This window comes from Zalophus californianus, chromosome 8 (genome assembly GCF_009762305.2).
Source record: "Zalophus californianus isolate mZalCal1 chromosome 8, mZalCal1.pri.v2, whole genome shotgun sequence".
Lineage (NCBI taxonomy): Eukaryota > Metazoa > Chordata > Mammalia > Carnivora > Otariidae > Zalophus > Zalophus californianus.
In genome coordinates, this window is record NC_045602.1 from 32,078,357 (window position 1) to 32,103,173 (window position 24,817).

At 39.0% G+C, this 24,817-nt stretch overlaps 2 protein-coding genes across 8 annotated transcripts in view; one reads left to right on the forward strand and one right to left on the reverse strand.

Moving 5' to 3' along the window:
* DHX57 (DExH-box helicase 57) overlaps positions 1 to 17,176 on the reverse strand; it is a 53,849-nt gene extending 36,673 nt beyond the window's left edge. For 2 of the 7 annotated variants that reach the window (XM_035728803.1, XM_035728799.1), the window contains exons 1-4: positions 9,716 to 10,149; positions 3,263 to 3,421; positions 2,084 to 2,269; positions 949 to 1,787 (exon numbers count right to left, since the gene is read on the reverse strand). In XM_035728803.1, coding sequence (XP_035584696.1) covers positions 949 to 1,787; positions 2,084 to 2,269; positions 3,263 to 3,421; positions 9,716 to 9,948 — 1,417 coding nt within the window. In that variant the 5' untranslated portion in view covers positions 9,949 to 10,149. Of the gene's footprint in view, positions 1 to 948; positions 1,788 to 2,083; positions 2,270 to 3,262; positions 3,422 to 6,522; positions 6,946 to 9,715; positions 10,150 to 16,697; positions 17,058 to 17,125 lie in introns of those variants that run through there. The other 5 variants (XM_035728801.1, XM_035728805.1, XM_035728802.1 and 2 more) reach the window with 5 other exon arrangements.
* Positions 17,177 to 17,235: 59 nt separating this feature from the next.
* On the forward strand, positions 17,236 to 24,410 carry MORN2 (MORN repeat containing 2). The gene is made up of 4 exons (XM_027622776.1): positions 17,236 to 17,352; positions 21,467 to 21,573; positions 22,380 to 22,516; positions 24,179 to 24,410. Exons 3-4 carry the CDS (start codon positions 22,380 to 22,382, stop codon positions 24,279 to 24,281), a joined length of 240 nt encoding a protein of 79 aa, XP_027478577.1. The 5' UTR covers positions 17,236 to 17,352; positions 21,467 to 21,573; the 3' UTR covers positions 24,282 to 24,410.
* Positions 24,411 to 24,817: the final 407 nt, after the last annotated feature.

The following is a 24,817-nucleotide window of genomic DNA, read 5'->3' on the forward strand; positions in this document are numbered from 1 at the left end:
ATAAGTATGGGGTTTCTTTTAGGGTTGATAAAAATGTTCTGGAATTAGATAGTGGTCACGGTTGCACAAATCTGTGAATATACTAAAAACCCACTGAACTGTACACTTTAAAATTAATGGTGAATTTGATGGTATGCAAATTTTATCTCAATAAAGCTGTTACTTAAAAAAGTCCAGGCCACACAGTTTGTCATTTCTCAAGGAATATATTTGAATCCCACATGCTAGAAACTGCTGTTTGGGAGCAAGTGGCTAGTGAGTGAATCCACCCAACTGTCCACCATCCCCATCTCAATGCAGTTTCATTGTTCTCTACTTATTGATGTTTACCTAAGAACTCTTGTGAAATAATAAAAACTTGTTTCTCTCAAAGAAAGATGGCAACAAGTAAGAGGGAATTCTTTGATGAACTTTGAACAAGGAATTTAATTGTGGTGTAAGAATCTGTACAGCAAATCTGGATTTCGATACAGTCAGAAGCTTGCACAGACATTTCTTTGAGGATTTAGGGATTCACAAAGGTAGCCCTATGCTAATGAACTCTGGGGGTCTAGTGTACTATAGAAAGAGAAATATCTCTAAAAACTCATTTGAAAGTAATGCCGTGTAAAGCATCAAAAGTAAACATGTGAAACCAAATGAATTCAACAAAACAATTTTTCTAGGAAGATGCTTTAAGGTTCTTCCAACCCCCAACTGCTTGAATAAACTTATACATCACTACAAACTTTCAATGCAGAGAGTCCAATCATGATGCCAAAACTGGGACTTAAAGTCAGGCCACAGTTCAGGGGCTTCTCATTCTCTTTTGCCCATGGACTGAGGAGAATGACTTGCCTAAGATCACCAGGAGATCCGAGGGCAGCCCTTGGAAACGCTGACTTCCTCAGTCTACCATTCTGAACACCCCCTCCACAAAGCCCTCCACACAATCAAGGCCTTACATACCTTCAGGAATTTTATTTGAAGCAAAAGAATTACTTGGAATCACTGGTTTACGACAGACAGCATTATTTATTCTGGTCCCAGAGGATACTGGCAGAAAGTTCACAGGAGGGACACTGTACTTGTGATGGGTATTTGTCAGTAAATTGACTATTTCTGATTCTTCCTCTAAGAGGGTTATCAAAGAATATACAACAGGTTCTGAAGTTTCTGCAAATGTCAAGGCCTTGCCATAAAGGAACTCAGAAATATGTAAACGACAAGCCAGAGGTAGATTCTCATTGGTGGAATAAAATGCCACAAGGGGAGCTTGGTAAGGGTATTTGTGGTCTTTAGAAAATCGAATTTCAAGTTCATATAAAAAAGAGGCATCTTCATGGGCATTAAGATGAGAATCATCTACAATTCTTTCTGCTCTTCCAACAATTTGATTTGGGGGCACTTCATGTTTGAATTTGCATCTTGATCCAAATTTGCAATTTCCTTTGAGGTAAAATTTACAGATTTCAAGTGTAGTGTCCTGTGCATTTTTGGTACTTTCCTTTTGCTTGGATTTGCAGAATTTACTCGTCAAATACTCCAGTTCTAATCCAATGGTCCAGACTCGGTTCTGAATTCTTTCTATAAATTTCTCTCCACAGATGGACTTGAGAGCAAATGCCTCTTCCTGCCGCTGTTCCACACACTCATCCAAGCTTACATGGGCAACTGCCTCAGAGATCTTCATCTTCTCCCCAAATGTCTCTGAAAAACACTGTGTGAGCAGATGTTCTAGTGATGCCCCCACATCTCCATCACAAATCCTCAGGGCTGCCTGACAGCGTTCAGTGTTGAAGCCATACCTACCAAGTGTGAAACGTGACAAAAAACATTTAGTATCAAATCATAAAAGTGAAATTCACTTATATATGTTTATGTGAAGTTATAACCATATATAGGCAGGATCTGTATTTTGAGGACATTTCTCTGGTAATACTCCCTAATCACGTTGTTCTGGAAGAGAGGATACTAGACATATATCAGGCACCGCTGCAACTCACGCAAGAGGAAAGTACTGAAGGAGGGGCAGTTGGGTTTATAATATGATCTCAGTTTCTTCAGTTCTCCCCCAACGCCCGTAAATGTTGAAAGCAATCACCTGGAAAGTTTCTGCACTGCAAATGTTGAGACTGTAAATTCTGGACTATGAGGCTCCCCTGGGCCTGAGCCAGCATATTCCAAAGGGTCACAGTCAGGAACAAGGGAAGCTTCTCGTCCAGCAGACCAGTACTGTTCATCATCACACTCAGGCTCGTCATCTTCCTCCTCCCCAGAAATGCCTCTTCTGACAAAGGTAACATTTTTATATATTAGATACTAATTTCCATGCACTTCAAAGAAAAATTTAGCAAGAGTCTAAGAATTTAGTTCAAGGAGCCAAAGGACATAGGATGCTAACCATTCTTCAGTTACTGATTTAAACTTTTATTGATCTATTCATTTATATCTTGGCAATTAATATTTATCCGGCATTTATTACATGCCAGGTACTATGTTAAGTGTTTTATATGTTCTATCTCTTTAAAAGTCTTCCCACTAACCCTTAATCAGATGCTACTGGAATCTCCATTTTTCAGATGATCAACTAAAACTTAGAGAAGATTAGTAATTGCCAAAGGTTATACAGTAAAGAGCAACTAGAGATTTTAACAAAGGCAGTCTGACCCCAGAGCCTATATTCTTAACCACAGAAGCCCTGGCTATCCTCTCTCCTCATTCATAAAAACCATCCCTCATTTTTTGCTTTGCTGCATAACCACCTTTCCTAAATCTAAGGCAAATAAAGAGATTTGTAGATAAGATGGAGATGGAGCTGTTCATGATTGACCACCCATTAATTGTGGCAAATGCAATGAATTGACTTCTGACTGAAATCACAAAGCAGAACAGTAAAAGTTGCTTCTCTTAGGCAGATGGTTATGAGAAAGTGTACCCCTAAGACTTCATCTCATCAAGTCAATATTTACTCCTACAACAATACTGCTACTGTACACTCCAAGGTTTTATTTGGAAGGCTGTCAATAAAGCAATTACTGAATCCGTTTCAGCACTGTCCTTGGAAAAAAAGATAAAAAGGCAATCTGTACTGCTTGCAGATACTGCAAAAAAACTCTAAAACTGCTGTTGAATAATTATTCTTGTATTTCTCTCAGCTCACTTTCAACTAATTATATTGTCACAATGGGATCAGTATTGAAAAGTACTCCCAAAGACACACAGGACCTTCCCACTGTACATCTTCCTTAATATACGAATTTACTAAAATAAAATGATTTACTCAGATCCAGCATCCGCATCTTGTTCTTGGAGGTCCCGGAGAAGAGCTTTCACTTTCTCTTGGTTCTCAGAAGTCATGTGCAGGGTTTGAAGGGGCACTTTGGCTTCAGGCTTCCATTTGGGGCGTGCCTCTCCTTTTCTTATGCTACTGTTGCTAGGTCTGCAAAGGACGCATTTACTTGGGACCAGCACTTTGACACTCTCCCCACAGCCCCCAAATACATACAACACGAACTGGACTGTCAAGTATCTTACAAGTGATAACAATGAATGTGAAGAATTCCCTGTTTTCTATAGTACTGACCAGACTTCATTATCTTGCCACTGCTGAAAAAACACCTGATTAGATTCTTAATCATTAAATCTGGCTTCACTAACTCAAGAATCCTCTGGAAAAACTAATGCTATGATGACTCCTGCTGAAATAGAGGACTTTCAAAAGAAATACGTTACACACAAACTACTTCATTCTATTTTAGGTACTCAATCTGAAAACAACGAAGGGTCTCATTCTACTTGTGAATATTAGGTCCTGCTTTTGAAATATTTACCTAAGTTATCATTATTTCCTCATTACAAAAATAATAAATATATGTTCACTGGAGAAAAGTAGAAAACAGAAGTCATCCTAATTCACATCAATTCTTTTCACATTTATAAATAAAATTATACAGCACATATAATCTTTTATAATTTGCTTTATTTCCTTATCAAAATAAAACTGGTATTTCTCTAAGATTAAATATTCTCCTACAACGTGTTTTTAAATGGTTACGTATAGATATAGATGCACTGGAATTTATTTCACTAATCTTTCATTGTTGGATTTTCGATTTTTTAGGTACTCTTTTTAATATTTAAAACAATAATAAATTCAACAGTTTTAACATTATTCACTAAATTTATTTTTTTCGTCTGGCATGTTTCATTATAAATTTTCACAAATCCAGGGAAATGTAAGAAGCTTTGTGTTCAAAATCTTAATCCACAATATTGAGACTTTGAAATGAACCACACACATGGGGCGCCTGGATGGCTCAGTCGTTAAGTGTCTGCCTTCGGTTCAGGTCATGATCCCAGGGTCCTGGGATTGAGCTGCATCAGGCTCCCTGCTCAGCGGGAAGCCTGCTTCTCCCTCTCCCACTCCCCCTGCTTGTGTTCCCTCTCTCGCTGTGTCTCTATCTGTCAAATAAATAAATAAAATCTTAAAAAAAAAAAAAGAACCACACACGTATACTTGCCACACTGGGTAGCAAAGGAGAAAATATAATCGACTGTGGTTTTAGCCACTTAGTCACAATTTCTGAAAAGAAATGCTGCCCCAAGTCTATCATTTCCTCTAACAGTTTTTTTTCTTTTTTTTAAAGAAGGTTCCACGCCCAAGTGGGGCTTGAACTCATGACCCTGACATCAAGAGTCGTGTGTTCTGTCAACTGAACAAGCCAGGTGCTCCTCAATAATGGAACACACACACAAACACAAATGGAACCTACACTTTAGAGGGTCAGTTTTAGGACTGTTTTAAAAAAAGTAATCTCTATACCTAACGTGGAGCTCGAAATTATAACTCCGAGATCAAGAGTGGTTTGCTCTACCAACTGAGCCAGCCAGGGCAAAGAGACCTCTAACTTTTTGTTATGAAAAAATTTAAACCTATAGAAATAAACATCTTTTACCTAGATTCACCAATTGTTAACATTTGCCATACATTAATGCACACATTATGCACGTCTTGTCCTCTACACATATATGTGCCTATGATATTGCCCCCCCATTTTATGTATATATTGCTGAACCATCTGAGTATATACTGCAGACATCATGCAGAGATCATATTCACTCTTAAATATTTCAGCATGCATTTTCTAAGAACAGAGAATAGACTCTTACATAACCATAATACTATTATCACTCACAAGATACTTTATATTGATATAATATCATCTAATATATAATCCATAGTCAAAGTTCCCAACTGCTTCAATCATGTCCTCTATAGATTTTTCTTAAGATTTTATTTATTTGAGAGAGAGAGAGTACAAGTCGGGGGGGGGATGAGGAGCAGAGGGAGAGGGAGCAGCAGACTCCCCGCTAAGCAGGAAGCCTGATGCTGGGCTTGATCCCAGGACCCTGAGATCATGACCTGAGCCAAAGGCAGACACTTAACCGACGGAGCCACCCAGGTGCTCCAGATTTTTTTGATTATCTAATTAAAAATGATATTTAGCTACCCTTTTTTTCAAACTCCCTTAATTTAGAACAGTTCTATCACCTATTTCATGACATTGTCTTTTTGGAAGCACTCAGGCCAGTCAGCTTATAGAAATTCTCACAATTTGGATTTGTCTAATTGTTTCCTCACGATTAGTTAAAAAAAAAAAAGCAGGGGGATTCTACATACTCCTTTCTCATCCACCACTTATCTGAATACCCCTTTACTTTGCCTTCCTTCCTGTTACTAAGGAAGAACCACACTAGATCCTAAAGTCAATCCCTCTGTGTGTACACTGTATCCCAATCCCTTCAGTCTTCTCAAGGAAACCACCCCAGCACTTCTCCTTCCCTCTACATCATCGGTTCTTCATTCCCCTTGGAGCATTCCCATCAGCATACACACATCCTATATAATGTCACCATCTTAAAAAACCAAACCAAACAAAATTCTCCCCTTGAGTGCACACCGCCTCAAACTATTGCCTTATCTCTCCTCCCTCCTCTGCCCTTTACTGTAAAACTCCTCAAAACGGTTATCTAAATCATTGTCTTTGTCTCCACTTTCCTTTTCTCTCTGACACACACTGCAATCAGGGCTTCTCCTCACCAACTATATCAAACAGCTCTTGTCAAGGCTACCTATGCTATAGGTATAACTCAGTGAAGCCTAAAACCAAAATTATAAGGAGAAAAATCAAACACTAAGAAAATCCTGCCTCATTCTACCACCCATCAAGAGTCTTGAACATTATTGTTACTGAAGCTAAAGTGCAGACATTCACCAGCTGAGGCCTTGGAGTAAAGCTGTATGTGAGAAAAGACCAAAATGGGGGGCCATAGAGAAGAGATCCTGTCAGCTCATTTTCCTCTAGGCATATAATTGTCATGCCACCTATAGAAACAGTGTGAGATCTGGCTTTGGGATTCACAGAAAAGGGAGATACCAATTAAAAACTGAAATTACCTGATTCTTGGGAAACAACACGTGAGGGACATCTGGATTGTAAATTTTTCCATGTATAAGATAATTTTCTTAGTTAATCTTACCCTGGTAACCTGCAATAATCTCAGTCCTCAATAAAACAGAAGTCTCCAATAATCCTGAATTCAAATGAATAAACATGATATCAAAATTTCCAGTCTATCCCATCGGTTCAAGAAATTCCTGGTGGCCTTCACATGTGTTCTCCAGCAGTCTGAGGGTCATAACTAGATTCAGCATCTTTGTGGGAATGAAGAAAATGTTGCATCTTCTAGGCCTACTCAGGGGAAGTGATCATTCCTATGGGACAGAAGGGGAGCTGGGGCAAATGGGTAAAGGAAACCAAAGGGAACAAACTTAGTAATAAGATGAGTGTGTTCTGGAGATGTAGTGTACAACACAGTGACCATAGTTAACCATAATGTTTTATATATTTGAATTTGGTAAGACAGTTCTTAGAAGTTCACTCATATGTAAAATTTAAGAAACAAAAACAAATGAACAAAGAGAAAAAAAAAAAGAGACAAGCAGAAAAGCAGACTCTTAAATACACGGAACAAACTGGTGGTTGCCAGAGGGGCGGTGGGTGCCAGGGGAATGCGTGAAACAGGTGATGGGGATTAAGAGTACACTGATCTTGATGAGCACTGAGTAATGTACAGAATTGTTGAATAATTATGCTGTACACCTGCAACTACTATAAGACTGTATAGTAATTAGACTTGAATAAAGAAAAAAGTTCACATCAAAAATAAATAAACTGTAATTATATAAGGCAATGGATGTGCAACCTAAAAAAAAAGTTACCTATGCTATCCGCATTGCCAAATCCAGAGGCCACATCTCTCTTGAGCTCTCACAAGCACTCCTTTACAACTGAGTATCCCCTTTATGCATCCCATCCTTTAGAGCACCTTTATTTCCCGATTCCAGAAACCAAACTCTCCTAGTTTTCCTCCTACGCCACTGGCAACTCCTCTATCCCCTTTGTCAGATTCCTGTAATCTCTCTCAGCTCTAAAGCCTAGAGTATCCCAGGGCTCAAAGCTCGGACCTCTTCTCTATGTAGTCTATCTCATCCAATCTCACAGTTTTAAATCAAAGTCATTCAGAGGACTCACATTAACTTCTCTAGCTTAGATCTTTTCCTTGAACTCCAGACTTAGAAGTACATTGTCTGTGACATTTCCACTTGGAGAGTATCTCCTACCTAGTCTTCCTGCTTCCAACCCTGCTTCCCCTGGAGTCTATTTTCCACACAGAATACGGAGTCAGGGCTACTGAGTATAATTGCACAGACCATACAGGCATTCTGGGGCTATAACTGCCTAAAGAAAGGGACACCGTTTTCTAATCCACATAAAGGCGTATGTTGAATAGTAGCACCTTCGGCCGGAGGAAATGATGTCACACACCTTTGCCTCAAAGCCAGCAATGGCTTCCTATCTTTCTCAAAGCAAAAGCCAAAATCCTTATAAAGGCCAATAAAGTCCTACACAGTGTTGGCCTCCTGGATCTAACTGCCTGTTACTCTCCTTCTTACCCAACCACTCTAGCCACATGCTTCCCTGCCACTTCTTAAACCTTCTAAGCACACTCCTGGCTGAGGGGCTTTGTACGTGGTGTTCCTTCTGCCTTGAATGTTCTTCTCTCAGGTAGCTTCATAGCTCTCTCCTTCACTTCCTTCTTGTCCCTACTTAAAGGACATGCTATTAGAAGCCTTCCCTGATCACTCCACATAAATAGCAACTATTTAAAAATAACAGCAGTTTATTATAGCATTTTCTACCCCTTTTATCTTTTTTTTTCTAGGGCACTTTCTACCTGACATATTAGATATTGTTTAAAGTCTTTATACCTCAAACTTGCTTCTATGAAGACAAGAACAATATTTTATTCGTTGTTGTAATTCTAGTCCCTAAAATAGTACCTGGTGCCTAGTAGGTGCTCAGGACATACTTGCTGTATGAATGAAGGCCAAAGACAGTAAGAACCTCCAGTTATAACGTCTACGTTTTCAAAAAGAAGGGAGCTGCATCTAACTCAGAAGTTAGGTTCTTAAATCAGCAGGTAAAGTGAAAATATAGCTTAAAATTACCCTGGAAGATTCCTAGATTCCTTTAAAAAAAGTGTCAAGTTTGAGATTGACATATTAGCTCTCGATATGTCTGAAATGACTATTTTTCTTCTAGAACAAAAAAAACCTGTAGATTCTCTGGCTGAATATCAGATCAAGTATTTGGGTTATGTCAGGGACTCTGTATAAAAAATATATATTTAAACCCTAAAATCACATACTCAGTACATCAAGTGGCTTCAACTACAAAAAGCACTTGGAAACTAAGACTGACCGAGGGAATTGTAATTCTTCTTCCATATCTTGCTCACTGTGGGGCTCAGATTCATTTAGTGGCAAGTTTAAATTACTTAAATGCTATTTGTTTTTCTTTTTCTTTTCCTGAGTGCATATAGATGTATTCATTTAAGTTAAAAGCATGTTTGATGCAGTTAAACTCCAGCATTCACCTATATTCCTTTCTAACTAATATTTAGTTGGGAGTTATTTCCACGAGAGAGAGAGAGTGTGTGTGTGTATGTGTAGCTTTAAAGAAATCTTTCCATCTCTAAAAATTCCAGTAGACAGCTTGCAGGCCACTTGAGAGACGAGAATTCTCTATCTATACTGCATAACATGCAGCAGTAAAATCTTTATTTTCACTAAATATTCATCAGTTATCAGAATCTACTCATTATTTAAAAGTTGAGTACGAAAGAAGCCTGGCTATGACTCTGTCACGGGTCATCACATGAAGCACCAGTGAAGATTTGGCTGAAATGTCTGGAAAATAGATAATTAATTCATCAACTAAACAGACAGGGAGTACAGTCAAGTAGCATTTTGGGACTTTCAAACTACAATGTGTAAGAAACACTTAAAATAATTTTCATCACTTTCGCCATTTCCAATATTTACTTTCCTGGTAACAGGAGTTACAGCAACAGTATTATATTCAATTCACAGTGTCATGTAAGTTGAAGTGAACTTCAGATTCTGACCTTGCAAAAAAAGCCGTTATTTGCCAACACGCCTCTATAAAAGGTTACAAAGTGAGAGACTGCAAGGTTTCAAAACAAGAGGAACGATTCACTTGACCGGAATTACTTGGCATTTCCCCCCTCTTCCTCTTAGCTCTCTACTGTCCCACAGATTAGGAATTGATCCCGTTTCTATATTTACACATTACAAAAGCATAATGACCTGGATGAGCGCCTCGATTCACTGAAGATGCAAAAGTCATCGCCATCATCCCACATTCTGCTCGAGGCTTTCCTATTGCCGGCACCACCACCGCCCCCGTGAGATCTGCTCGTGTGACTCCTGCCTTCCCTTCCTCCTCTAGAAGACCCTTTTCCACCTCCTTTGCCCGGCTTGCCTTTTCTTCTTACCGAGGAACTCATTTTCACCTGCAAGAGAAAAACTAATACAGACATCAGAAAACCAGACAAGTACGACAATCCTTTGTCACAGTTATGGAGAGCCCATTACAAAGAAATAAGGACGTGCACGTGTTTTAAAAGGGTCAGTCTAGGGGAAGCAGAGATAAATTGTTTTGACAAAAGCTTTACAAGCATATCCCTCTGAGGATTAATATTTAGTGAGTCTCTCTGACACAGATTTCTTTCTTTCTTTTTGTTTTTTAAAGATTTTATTTATTTATTTGACAGAGAGAGACACAGCGAGAGAGGGAACACAAGCAGGGGGAGTGGGAGAGGGAGAAGCAGGCTTCCTGCTGAGCAGGGAGCCTGATAAGAGACTCAATCCCAGGACCCTGGGATCATGACCTGAGCCGAAGGCAGACACTTAACTACTGAGCCACCCAGGTGCCCCTCTGACACAGATTTCTTAACCAGGGATGAGCAACAGAAATACACGGAGAAGTTTCAAAACACACATGTTTAAGCCCGAGTCCTACATCGGGCTCTAGTTGAAAAGAGCTGTTTTCCATTTATTTAATACGTGATTTGATAAACAAAATTCTAATTTACGTATGCACTTTCAGAGATACAGACCTGGCTCAGATATTTTGCCTGGGTAGAGTGAATGTATAGAGCTTTTGTGTGCAAATGAAGTTGAGTTGTTAAACAGCTTAAAATAGAATGTTATAACTATATGATGTTTTATGTAAGTCTCATGGAAACTACAAAGCAAAAATCGACAGTACATATACAAAAGAGAAAGGAATCAAAGCATACCACTACAGAAAATCATCAAATCACAAAGACAGCAAGAGAGGAAGAAAGGAGCAAAGGATCTATAAAACACCTAAGAAACAATTAACAAAATGTCAGTATTAAGCCCTTACCTATTAATAATTACTTCAAATGTAAATAGATTAACTTTTCCAATCAAAAGACACAAAATGGCTGAATAGATTAAAAAATAAGGCCCAACTGTATGCTGCCTACAACTATATGCTGCCTACAACTTTCTGGCTTTAAGGACATCGAATGAAAGCGAAGGGATGGAAAAAGCTATTCCGTGCAAATGGAAACCAAAAGAAAGCTGGGGCAACTATACTTTTATTGGGCAAGATAGACTTTAAGGCAAAAACTAACAAGGGACAAAGATGGTCATTATATAATGATAAGGGGATTAATTCATCATGAGGATCTAACAATTGTAAATATTTATGCACAGAACACCTAAATATATAAAGCAAAACAGAATTTATAGATCAAAAAGAAAGTAAAAATGAAAATTATACATAAAACTATTTATTTTATTTTATTTTTATTTTATTTTTTTAAAAGATTTTATTTGTTGGAGACAGAGAGAGCACAAGCAGAGGGCGGGCAGAGGCAGAGGGAGAAGCAGGATCCCCGCTGAACAAAGAGCCCGATGTGGGACTCGGGGATCATGACCTGAGCAGAAGGCAGATGCTTAACTGACTGAGCCATCCAGGCATCCCCGCAGCTAGATTTAAGATAGTTTCTTAGACTTACATATTCCTATAATAAGAGAAAATAGTTGTAACTCAAGAAGTAATAAGCTACATTAAAAAGAATAAAATACCTAGGAATAAATTTAACCAAGGAGGTGAAAGAACTGTGCACTGAAAACTATAAGACATTGATGAAAGAAATGGAAGAAGACACATATAAATGGAAAGATAGTCTGTGCTCATGGATTGGAAGAATCTATATTATTAGAATGTCCTTACTACCCAAAGTAATCTCCAGATTCAATGCAACCTCTACCAAAATTCCAATGGCATTTTTCACAGAAACAGAACAAATAATGCTAAAATTTGCACGGAGCCACAAAGACCCTGAATAACCAAAGCAATCTTGAGAAAGAAGAATGAAGCTGGAGGCATAACAATCCCTGACTTCAAACTATATTACAAAGCTGTGGTAATAAAAACAGTATAGTACTGGCATAAAAACAGACACACAGATGAATGGAACAGAATAGAGACCCTAGAAACAAACCCACATATATATGGTCAATTAATTCACAACAAAGGAGCCAAGAATATACAATGAGGAAAGAAGTCTCTTCAGTAAATCGTGTTGGGAAAACTGGACAGCCACATGCAAAAGAATGAAATTAGATTATTACCTTACACCACACACAAAAATGAACTCGAAATGGATTATAGACTTAAATGTAAGACTTGAAGCCATACAACTCCTACAAGAAAACATAGGCAGTAAACTCTTTGACATCAGTGTTGGTGATGATTTTTTGAACCTGACTCCAAAATCAAAGGCAACAAAAGCAAAAATAAAAAAGTGGGTAAACTAAAAAGTTTCTGCAAGCAAAGGAAAACATCAACAAAATGAAAAGGCAACCTATTCAATGGGAGAAAATATTTGCAAATCATGTATCCGATAAGAAATTAATATCTAAAATATATAAGAGCTCATACAACTCAACAGTAAAAAACCCCAAACAATTCAATTAAAAAACTGGCAGAGGATCTGAATAGATATTTTTCCAAAGAGAACATACAGATGGCCAACAGGTACATGAAAAGATGCTCAACATCACTAATTATCAGGGAAATACAAACCAAAACCACAATGAAATACCACCTCACACCTGTGAGAATGGCTATTATCAAAAAGACAAGAAATAATGAGTGTTGGTAAGGACGTGGAGAAAAAGGAACTCTTGTGCACTGTTGGTAGGAAAGTAAATTGGCATAGCCACTATGGAAAACAGTATGGAGGTTCTTCAAAAAATTCAAAAAGATCTACCATACAATTCAATAATTCCACTTCTGGGTGTTTAACCAAAGAAAATGAAAACGCTAATTCAAAAAGATATACATATAGATATATACAATGGAATACTATTCAGCCATAAAGGAGAATGAAATATTGTTATCTGCAACAACAAGGAAGGACACTAAGGGCATTTTGCTAAGTGAAATTAGTCAGAGAAACACAAATACATACAATCTCGTGCATGTGTGGAATTTAAAAACAAAAACAACAAAGCTCACAGATAAAAAGAACAGACTGGTGGTCGCCAGAGATGGTAGGTAGAGGGTGGGTAAAATGGGTAAAGGGGGTCAAAAGGTACAAACTTCCAGTTATAAAATAAATAAGTTATGGAGATATAAGGTACAGCATGGTGACTATAGTAAATAATACTCTATTGCATACTTGAAAGTTGCTAAGAGAGTAAATCTTAAAAGTACTCATCACAAGAAAAAAAATTTTTGTAACTATGTATGGTGGTAGATGCTAACTACTAGACTTACTGTGGTGATCATTTCACAATATATACAAATGACAAATCATTATGTCATATACCTGAAACTAATATAATGTTATATGTCAATTATACCTCAATTAAAAAAAATGATCCAACTATATGCTATTTATCACTTTAAATTCAAAGAAACAAATAAATGAAAAGTAAACAGATGGTAAAAGATAAATTATGCAAACAGCAACCACAAGAAAGCTGGAGTGACTGTGCTAGTATCAGACAAAATAGACTTTAAAGCAAAAAAAAAAAAATGTTACTAGAAATAAAGGACATTTCATAATGATAAAGGGGTCGATCTATCAGGAAGATATAACAATGATAAATATATATGCACCTAATAACAGAGCACCAAAATACATGAACCAACAACTGATATAACAGCAAAGAAGACAAAATTCCTCATGAAGCTTACCTTCCAAAGGGTAAGACACAAATAAACAAATAAATAGATAATATCAGTTAAACAGAAAAAGAAAAATCCTAAGACTGTTATTTTAAAGACAGTTGTCAAGTAAGGCCTCTCTGAGATCATGTTTGAGCAGACACCTGAACAAACTGAATGAGCCATGAAATATTTGGGAAAAGAATATTCTGAGGGGAGGGTGCCAGGTCCAGAACATCTTCAATGCACTGAGCTGGACAAAGAGAGAGAAGTCTGATGGGTCTGTACTGAAGTGAGGAGAGGGGATGAGGTCAGAGAGCAGAGAAGGCCAAGAAAAAGTTGGAAAAAGGGGGAGCACTGAGAAGAGAGGCAAGAGAGAAGAGGTTGTTACCTCAGTAAATCCTGTAGGCCACAAAGCTAACATTGCATTGCCACAGTAAAGATCTGGTTGGGTTTAGTGTTTGAGTTGCAGTTATTGCCAATTTAGGCTAATACTTGACTGAAGATTTTACACACAATATTTTTGGCCACCTCTGCTCCAAACAACAGAATGAATTTTCTTAAAGTGAGCTTAGTTTCTTTTGGTGATTCATGTTTGTACATAGATTCTGTGATCCCATTTCATACTGCATCATACAGGAACACTTTGTATAAATGAATTGCTTTTTGTTTTCATATTATTAGTAGTATCATGGTCCCATTGCATGCCTATTAACCTCATAAATGTGTCATTAGTCTTTGAAAAAAAATATGTAAATATGTATGTGTAACATGAGAATTTCTCTCCAAAGCGGGGCTTAAAGTATTTTGGAAAAGTTTGACAGAGTCTATCATGTGAATTCAGATTTACCTCAATGCCAAGAATTATGTTTAGATAGGAAAAAAGAAACTTGTTTTGATCTCAGATAGAAAAATAGATTGCTTTGGGTTTTATGTAGCTTTAGATTTTTAAAAAGATAGAATTTAATCTGTTTAGCTAAGATTAGGAAAAAAAATTTTTTTGGAAAATTTTTTTAAAAATTCTAAATATGATAGTAAGTCACTAAAGAGCCGAGGCAAAAGATGGCTAAGACTGACTCATGTTTTAAAACAATTACGCTACCTGCTTCATGAAGAATAAAGAGACTGCAGAGGGGTGAGGAGAAGCCAGGAGGCCAACTAGAAAATTACTGCAGTTGTTCAGGCAGAACAAATACAGAGAAAATACAGTGGGCGGGACTAGGGTGGGAGCAGCAGAGTTGAAAAGTGGTCACAGATTCTGAATGTATTTTAAATGTAGATGAATTAGATGAAATTTGGCCCAGGTTAACTGGGTAAATAGTGGTGTCATGTGCTCAGAACTGGGATATTGGGGAGGAAAATATCGGGGGAGGGGTGTCACAAGTTCAGATTGGATCTGTTACATTTAAGATGCCAACCAGATACTCACGTGGAGACATATTGAAGGTAGTTGAATATACAAGTCTGCATTAAGGGGAAAGGTAAGATTATTTCATTTAACCGTCTAAAAATCTAGTACGGTAAAGATTATTTTCTATATTTTATAGAAGAGACTAGAGCACAGATAAATTATATGAGTTGTCTAATGCCACCTAATGTATAGAAGCAAAGTCTGGAGCCAGGGTTTGAAACAATCTGACACCAAAGCCAAAATTCTTTCTACCGTATCTCTTCCTCCTCACCACACACGTACCTTATATCTTCAATTCAAAGTTTAATGATAAACAAGACCCCCTTTGATTTGTGCCTGGGTCTTAATTTATAAAAGTGACAACAAGGAGAGGTCAATGCCACCAAAAGGAAAGTTTAATGTTATTCACCATTTGGCCAGAAAGGAGAGAGGTATATCATGCCATGCCAGGCCAGGCCCCAGAAGGAGGTACCAGTGTCAGTCAGGAGGCACAAAAGAGCCAGGGGAAGGCAAAAGCCACAGCCTTTATTAGGGTTTCCGCAGGAAAGGCAGGGCTGAGTAAACAGTTTAGGACTGGCCAGTTAAAATAATTCCAGCAGGCTTTGGGGCATAGGGGCTGTGCCTAGTTGCCTGTGACCTGGCCCTGGGTTGATTTAGGGGGAGGGAGGAATTGGCTTGAGGTGCAAAAATTAGATGGAGGTAGGTGGCTGGGGGTTGGTCTGCATATGAAAGGTATGTTCACAGGTCAAAGTGAATTAGCTATCTCTAGGAAGGACAGTTTCTTCCTGTCCAGGTAGGCCCCCAATGTGTCAAAATATAATAAAATATGGAAAATAAAAAATGATTAATATACTTTTCCAATCCAAATTTCAAATCCCTTCATTGCAAGTTTCCTGACTCCAGATCTCTTAGATAAGAATATCATAAGAAGCCCAACTACCTCAAATTCTTCTGTAGAAACAGTGGTACTTAAACATATACTCACACAAATGTAGGGTCGTTTAAAGCTTAACAGAAGACCAAAACAATCAGACAAACTGAATTCTGTAAAGTTGTGCATCAATAATTATCTATTACTTCTAGAATTCGGACAAAGGGAAAAGATACACAAATCAGACAGAAACATCAGAGCTTCAGCTCAAAAAACACCCAGTCCAGGGAATTTTGTGTAAGTAAAATACATTAGGAAAAAAGCAAGAAGATAATGTGCTTTGATTTTTAAAGAGTGGCTAGCCAACCAGACTGCGCCCCAGCTAGTTTGCCTAAAATAATGATCAACAACTTGTCTCACACCAACCCAGAAAATCTCACCTTTACAACCTGATCTGAGATCTGCTCTCAAAATGTTGAAGGAAGGCTTGCTGGCTGTATCCAATACAATTCAGCCCAGATGTTTTCAAGGGAATGGGAATTAGCTTGTATAATCTACATGTATTAAATTTCAGCATTCTATTCCATTTAGCCTGAGAAGATTCCAACTATTTTTCTTCACCGTGGACGCAGGGACCTAAGTTTGGCTCAAAGAGGATCCTTTGTTTCAAACGCAGAACAGGCCCCCAGGAACAGAATCACCAAACAGGACACTGAAAACTGATCACACACCACTCCCTTCCCAGGCAAACCTCTGACTGACCCCATATAACCAGCTCCACGCAGATACCTACACCTGGTACCTTTCTTCCAGCATACACTCAGTTCGAGACGGTGACAAGAGACAGGAAAGGAAACCCGAGCCTCTCCAATGTAATCCTTTACCCCTCTCCGAGCTGAATTCCGCTCCCTCGCCTCCAGCCTGGGCGCGGACAACCCGGGATCCTGCTGGTCCAGACTCCCAGGCCCGAGCCAGCCTGCCTGGATCCCACCCGGCCGGATGCTCCTCAGACCCTGACCACCCCCCGAGAGGAAGGTGGTAGCAGGGTCCGCACACTGACAACCAGGGCGGCGCGCAAACCACGCACACAGGCACACATCCCTTGTCCGCGGAACGGGAGGCCGTGGCGGGTTCGAAGCGCTGCTTCCCGGGGCGGCTGTCAGGAGGGAGGGCTTAGGCTGAGGGGTGCCGCCAGGGCTTCGCCACCCAGCGCGATCTCACCTAGAGCGGCTCCGCCGCGGCCCTGCTGCAGCAGCACAACTCCTGCCTTCCGATTGGCTCAGCCTCTGTCCCTCGCATATTCGCTTCCGGGTGAGAGGTGACTCGTCGCCCCGGCAACCGAGTCGCTCTCTGCGCGGAGTTAGCGTTTCTTTCCCTCAATGCCATAGAGCTGGCGGCCCAGGAGGAACTGCAGAGTCAAGAAAATATCTGCAACACACCTCTGTCGAGTGAGTGCCCCTCCTCCCAATGCCCCGAGCCGGGAATTCACCTCTAAGTAGAACTCGCATTAAGCCAGAGCGTGGACACTGGTAGCTCCTGTGTGGCTGTGACTTATTTCCTGATCGTCTACACTGGGGATGGCGTGGGGACACGGAGACCCCCCCACCCCGTCCTGGGAATCAGAACACCTGGATTCCAGCTCTGTTTCGGCCGTAGACTCACTGTTGTGACATCTTAGGCAAATGCCATCCTCTCCAGATTTTTCCTCTACGGTGCTAAATGGTTTCCATCTCTTACATTCCCTCTCGCTCTAACATTACAAAGTTTCCAGTGTGGAACCATTTAAGGGCATTTGAAAATAGTTTGGTTTTTCTGTATGATCAGCTTAAGTACCCTGCTTAATAAGCATTTAAAGCCTGGGGCGCCTGGGTGGCTGAGTCGTTAAGCGTGTGCCTTCAGCTCAGGTCATGATCCCAGGGTCCTGGGATCAAGCCCCACATCGGGCTCCCTGCTCCTCGGGAAGCCTGCTTCTCCCTCTCCCCCTCCCCCTGCTTGTGTTCCCTCTCTTGCTGTGTCTCTCTCTGTCAAATAAATAAATACAATCTTTAAAAAAAAAGCATTCAAAGATTGCTTCCCAAGTGCCATTTATTCACTAGACATTCAGTTCCTACCTACAAGTACTAAGCACCTACCACTAAGTACTACTATGCTGGACACTAGAGTGAGAAAAAAAGATTTGACTAATCCCTGATCCTTGACCTAGACGAGGTGGGTATTGTGACTGGGGATTCCAGAACAAACGTGTTATTTTAACAGGGTTCTAAGTACTACAGTAGGGATCGGCCCAGGGTGCTGTGGAGACTCCTAGATGAGTCTGGGGGTAAGGGTGATATGAAAGGGCTGGCTCAAGTGATACTTGTCTTTTTCTTTGTGCCTTTTCTGGGAAAAAATTGCAACTTTGTATTCCAGTTCACCAATTTACTTTTCAGTTGTATCCATTATGCTATTCAGTCATTACCCCAATTATGTTATTCATTTCCTAGATTGCTCATTGGTTCTTTTTCATAACCACCTATTTCTGTCTCAAGGATACTATACTCTCCCTTTCTCTCTGAAGATGTTACAGTATTTTAAAGTCTTCTACCTACTGTGTTATGTTTCCTCAAAGGGGATGAGCCTCTGGTCTTTCTCGATTGGCACTTAATTTTTAAGTAAAAATGTCAGTTCTCTTGCCCCACCCATAGAGATTTTGTCAGTAGTTTAGGAACTTGCAGGCATCCCAAATAATTCCGAGGCACGAGCCACACTTTGAGTAACTTTCTGGTAGACTCTTTAGTCCCAGAAGTTAGAATTTACTTATCTTTTCTATATATGTTTTCTTTGGTATTGGAAAAAAATAATCTTTTTAAAAGATTTTATTTATTTATTTGACAGAGAGAGAGAGACAGTGAGAGAGGGAACACAAGCAGGGCGAGTGGGAGAGGGAGAAGCAGGCTTCCTGCCTAGCAGAGAGCCCGATGCAGGCTTGATTCCAGGACCCTGGGACCATGACCTGAGCCGAAGGCAGACACAACGACTGAACCACCCAGGCGCCCCTGAAAAAAATAATTTCTAATGATTTGGTCCACTAAATGTCCCAGGGCTTTGAGGCATAGATTCCCCTCAGTGCTTTCTTTTGACCTGCTCTCCATTCCAATCTCATTCTGTTTAGACAACCTTGCCCCTACCTCTCCCCACTATCATTTACTATCTTTATTTTCTATTCCCTCCTTCTGCCAATTCCTCACTTCACTTTACCTCTGTGAGGGCATCAATAGGTCATATAGGCTACTCAAGAGAAATAAAAACATATATCCACACAAAAACTTATACATGAATGTCCATAGCAACATTCTTCATAACAGCCCAAATTGGAAACAACCCAGCTGTCCACCAATTGATGAATGGATAAACAAACTGTTATTTCTGTACAGTGGACTATTATTTGGTGATAAAAAGGGATGAAGTACTGCTACATGCTACAATATGGATGAACCTTAAGAACATTATGCTAAATAAAAGAAGCCAAGCATAAAGGACCACATACTGTGTGACTCCATTTATAGGAAATGGCCAGAATAGGCAAATCTATAGAGACAGAAAGTAGATTAGTGATTGCTAGGGGCTAGGGCTGGGCCTGGGGTGAGGTGGGGCTGGGCATAGAGAAGAGGTGGGAGTCGAAATTAGGGGAACGAAGACTAACTGCTAACATTCTAAAATTAGATTGTGGTGATAGTTGCATACCTCTTGATATGCTAAAAAAAAACATTGAATTGTATACTTTTAAAGGGTAAGTTTTGTGGTATGTGAATTATATATTTATAAAACTATTATAATAAATAAATAAAAATAGATCATCTAGACAAAGTTACTCATTTCCCCAGGACCCTACACTAGACAACGGAAATGCCAAGTAATCATGCTTGTAATCATATGAAGTGAGTCAGTTTGGGTAGCTCTTAAAGCACATACAATTATTTAAGTTTATGTGACTTTTCTTAAATCTTTTATAACAGCTGCTGAAGTGTGTAAGATAAACTTTATATTTCCAAATGGAGACAAGTATGGTAAGCAAACATTTCAATTACTTTTTCTATCTAGACTAAAATTAAATAGCTTAAGGGGTGGTTGAGGTGGAAAGAGCCGAGATGCCCTTCAACAGATGAATGGATAAAGAAGATGTGGTCCATATATACAATGGAATATCACTCAGCCATCAGAAAGGGTGAATACCCAACTTTTACATCAACATGGATGGGACTGGAGGAGATTATGCTAAGTGAAACAAGTCCAGCGGAGAAAGTCAATTATCATATGGTTTCACTTAATTTGTGGAACATAAGGAATAGTATGGAGGACATTAGGAGAAGGAAGGGAAAGATGAAGGGGGGGGAAATCGGAGGGAGAGGTGAACCATGAGAGACTATGGACTCTGAGAAACTAACTGAGGGTTTTAGAGGGGAGGGGGGCAGGGAATGGGTTAGCCTGGTGATGGGTATTAAGGAGGGCACGTACTGCATGGAGCACTGGGTGTTATACGAAAACAATGGATCATGGATCACCACATCAAAAACTAATGATGTACTGTATGGTGACTAACATAACATAATAAAATAAAATTAAAAAAATAAAATGCCATTGTAAAATTTTAAAAAATGTAAAAAAAGAAAAAATAGCTTAAGAGTAAAAAAAATGAGGCACACCTGGGTGGCTCAGTCGTTAAGTGTCTGCCTTTGGCTCAGGTCATGGTCCCAGGGTCCTGGGATCGAGCCCCGCATCGGGCTCCCTGCTTGGCGGGAAGCCTGCTTCTCCCTCTCCCACTCCCCCTGCTTGTGTTCCTTCTCTCGCTGTGTCTCTCTGTCAAATAAATAAAATCTTTAAAAAAAAGTAAAAAAATGAGACTGTAAATTTTGTAAAATAACTATTGGGATATTAACTCCATTAAATAAAATGACATAGAAATACTAATAGACAGACAGATTTAAAATTTTTTTTTTAAAGATTTTATTTATTTGACAGAGACACAGAGAGGGAACACAAGCAGGGGGAGTGGGAGAGGGAGAAGCAGGCTTCCCAAGGAGCAGGGAGCCCGATGTGGGGCTTGATCCCAGGACCCTGGGATCATGACCTAAGCCTAAGACAGATGCTTAACAACTGAGCCACCCAGGCGCCCCGACAGATTTTAAATTTAAATTCTAATGTTAAGTCTAGACAGTATGCCTTGGAAACCTATGTATGGGATCTGTCAGTCTTCCTGGCCAGTGTGTTTTAATGGTTACATGACCTTCTAAGGGGCGCCTGTCTGGCTCAGTTAGAAGAGCATACAACTCTTGATCTCGGGGTCGTTGAGTTCGAGCCCCATGATGGATGTAGAGGTTACTTAAATAAATAAATAAACTTAAAAACCAAAACAAGACTCCTAAGTCCATGGAGCTCCTTTATCTCTGCCTCATTGGTTTCAATGCTAGGGAGCCAAAGAGACCCATAGGGGTACAGTTATGATTAGTCCTGAACATACTTTATTACCTAGTCTAACAAGGTTCCCATTCATAATGGATTACAATATGTTTCTCTCTTGTTTAGATGGTGACTGTACAAGAACATCTTCTGGAATCTTTGAGAGAAATGGAATAGGTATTCATACCACTCCTAATGGGATTGTCTACACAGGAAGCTGGAAAGATGACAAGGTATTGTTGTAATATTGACAGTGGATAAGTAAGCCTATTGCTTAAATGATTCCTGGCATTTGACCATTAATGAAAAACACATGTGAGTAGACTATATGATAAACTGATATGAACATAGGAGTGATATTAAAGTCATACAGGTTTGTCATCTTTTTTTTTTAAGTTTTATTTGTTTAAGTAATCTCTACACCCAACATGGGGCTCAAACTCACCCCCCCCCAAGATCAAGAATCACATGCTCCTCTGACCAAGCCAGCCAGGCCCCCTGTCATCTTTATTACCATCTTTCTCATCTCCTATTCACTGAGTAAAGCTAAATGCATTACATAATTTACTCATCTAATCCTCACAGTACCTCATGAGGTAGGTACCATTAATGCTCCTATTTTACAAATGAAGGAAATCAGGCTCAGGTTTCTTGCCCAATGAGTGATGAAACCAGATGTGGATTCAGGTGTGCTTGAATACAAATTTTTATTCCTAACAACTTCTTTGCACTGTTTCCTGGGCTAACTAAATTGGTTGTCCTTTAAGATTTTTGATATATTCAAGATGTCTTAAGGATCCTATTATCATCATCATGGACCCCCTAGATGTTCAAATGCCCCAGATTAGGAACATTTGACTTGGTGGGCTTCAGAGAGAGATGCATTTGAAGGACAATGATCAATGGTAAATGTTGTCTTATTTTTGTGGAAATAAAGTGTGATACAATGATAGATTAAATAATAACTAAGTGGATGATAGACATATATATATAGAAACTGAATGTTAATTACTGAGGTCATTTCCTTTGTTACAAACAGATGAATGGTTTTGGAAGGCTTGAGCATTTTTCAGGAGCAGTGTATGAAGGACACTTTAAGGACAATATGTTTCATGGATTGGGGACTTATACATTCCCAAATGGGGCAAAGTATACTGGAAACTTCAATGAAAATAGGTAGGCTTAAAATAAAAAGTCATTGTAGTTCTAAAAGGTTCTTTTCAGGCATTTTTGCTTAAATATTATATTTAGTTAATGCTAAATATTCTTTTGTAATACATTTCATTAAAATATATTTATAGTATATTTATTAAGAATTGTTGGATTAAGGGCACCTGGGTGGCTCAGTTGGTTAAGCGTCAGATTCTTGATTTCAGCTCAGGTCATGATCTCAGGGTCGTGAGTTCCAGCCCTGCACTGAGCTCTGAGCTGGGCGTGGAGGTTGCTTAAGATTCTTTCTCTCCCTCTGCGCCTCCCACCACCTCCCTTCCTCCCTGTTAAAAAAAAAAATTGTTGGGTTATTTTCGGGGTGAAATGTTATAAACAGAGGCTAAGACCATCATGAGCCTCCAAAAGAAAATATTCTTGTTGATAACCTATTAGACTTTTCATTTATTTCCTCTTATCTCTCCTATTGCTATAGAACTTTTTGTCATCAGCTTGGAAATGGAAAGCTTGTCACAATTACTGAGAAAATTTAGGCCAAAAATTCTATATATCAGGATGTAAGAAGTATATCCTGATAAGCTTTGTTTTTTCTTAATTTTAGAGAGGGAGGGAGGGGCAGAGGGAGAGGAAGAGGGAGAATCTTAAGCAGGTTCCACACCCAGCATGGAGCCCGAAGCCAGGCTCAATCTCACATCCTTGAAGCCATGACCTGAGCCGAAATCAAGAGTTGGATGCTTAAACAACTGAGCCACCCAGGCACCCCTATCCTGATAAATTTTTTTAAAAAGCAGCCTTGAGGGATAATTTCAAAATTGTTTATTGGATTTTGACCTGATATATGTTTGTATTTTTACTAAGCTAATTTTTAAAGTGTAAGCAAAATTAGTTTTCAAATTGTAGAAATGTACTCACTGTGGTCCTTTCTGAGCTTATGCTTGAAGGAAAAAGAAACGTGAAATGAAATAAAAGCACACTTTTACAAGCTTAATCTTCACACTGAATACCATGCCATATAATCCAGAGGTTCATGTTCATTTACAAATATCCCTTTATTTCCAGAATTGAAGATACAACCTAATTGTTATGAAGTGGTTGATATAAATACATTTTGAGGAGAGGAGAAAAGTGTTCACCTTTTTTGACTCCCAAGTCTGTGCTGATAACGCAAACTTTTTCCACTGATGTTAATGAAAGGAAAAAATGTAACCCACGGCATAAGTCTGTTTGTTTATGTGAAGTACATTTTCACTACTCCCGAGAGTCCAAGAAAATCCCGCATAGAGCATAGCACCTCACACAGAGTTGATGGTCAATAAATATTTGTTGAATAAATGAATGAACTAATATGAACTTTTCATTTTTTAACTGATTGTTTTGGTTTTGTGTAAACTGAGTGTAAGTGATCCTAAAATCTTGGACACCAGAATTTGTATGATAACAATGTTTGTTTGGAATAGTAATGGTTTTGGTAGGATATGAAAGCAGGTTGCTGAATTCTATTTTACTTTATTTCATTTTATTTATTTTTAGGATGCTGAATTTTAAATCAAAGTTTGAAAGTGTAAAGATATAATTCTTCAGGCATAGAGTATAATATGCTAGACAATCTTATACCTGGACTGTAAATTCTTGGTCTTGGTTACTGAACATATTTATTTTTCACTATTGCAGGGTGGAAGGTGAAGGACAATATACTGATACTCAAGGACTAGAATGGTGTGGTAACTTTCATTTTACTGCTGCTCCGGGCCTGAGACTAAAGCTCCACATGTAGTATATTCTGCATTAAAGTTTTAATGTGGTAACTGAAACTTTTAGGTATAAGGAAAACTTAGTCATCTGAAATATCTTCATATACTACCTCTATATCATAATTTTGCCAATAAAACCATCTCTCAACGTCTTTTTGAACTTTATATTCATTATCTTATAATTAGTTTAAAATAAATGATGTGGGATGCCTGGGTGGCTCAGTTGGTTGAGTGTCCAACTCTTGATTTTGGCTTAGGTCATGATCTCAGGGTCATCAGATCGAGCCCGGCATTGGGCTCCGCTCTGTGTGTGGAGCCTGCTTAAGATTCTCTCTCCCTCTCCCTCTGCCTCTCTCCTTGCTCTCATGCACATACTTTCTCTCTCTCTCTCAAATAAATCTTTTTAAAAAATTAAAATAAATTATGTGATTCATTTTAATAAACACAGCAGAACTATCTAAATCTTGGCAAAGTCAATTTCCAATCCTGTGCCTGAGTTTTATCATCTTTAAAAAGCATATCTGTGTGTTAAAGGGAACTATCAAGGAAATGAAAAGAA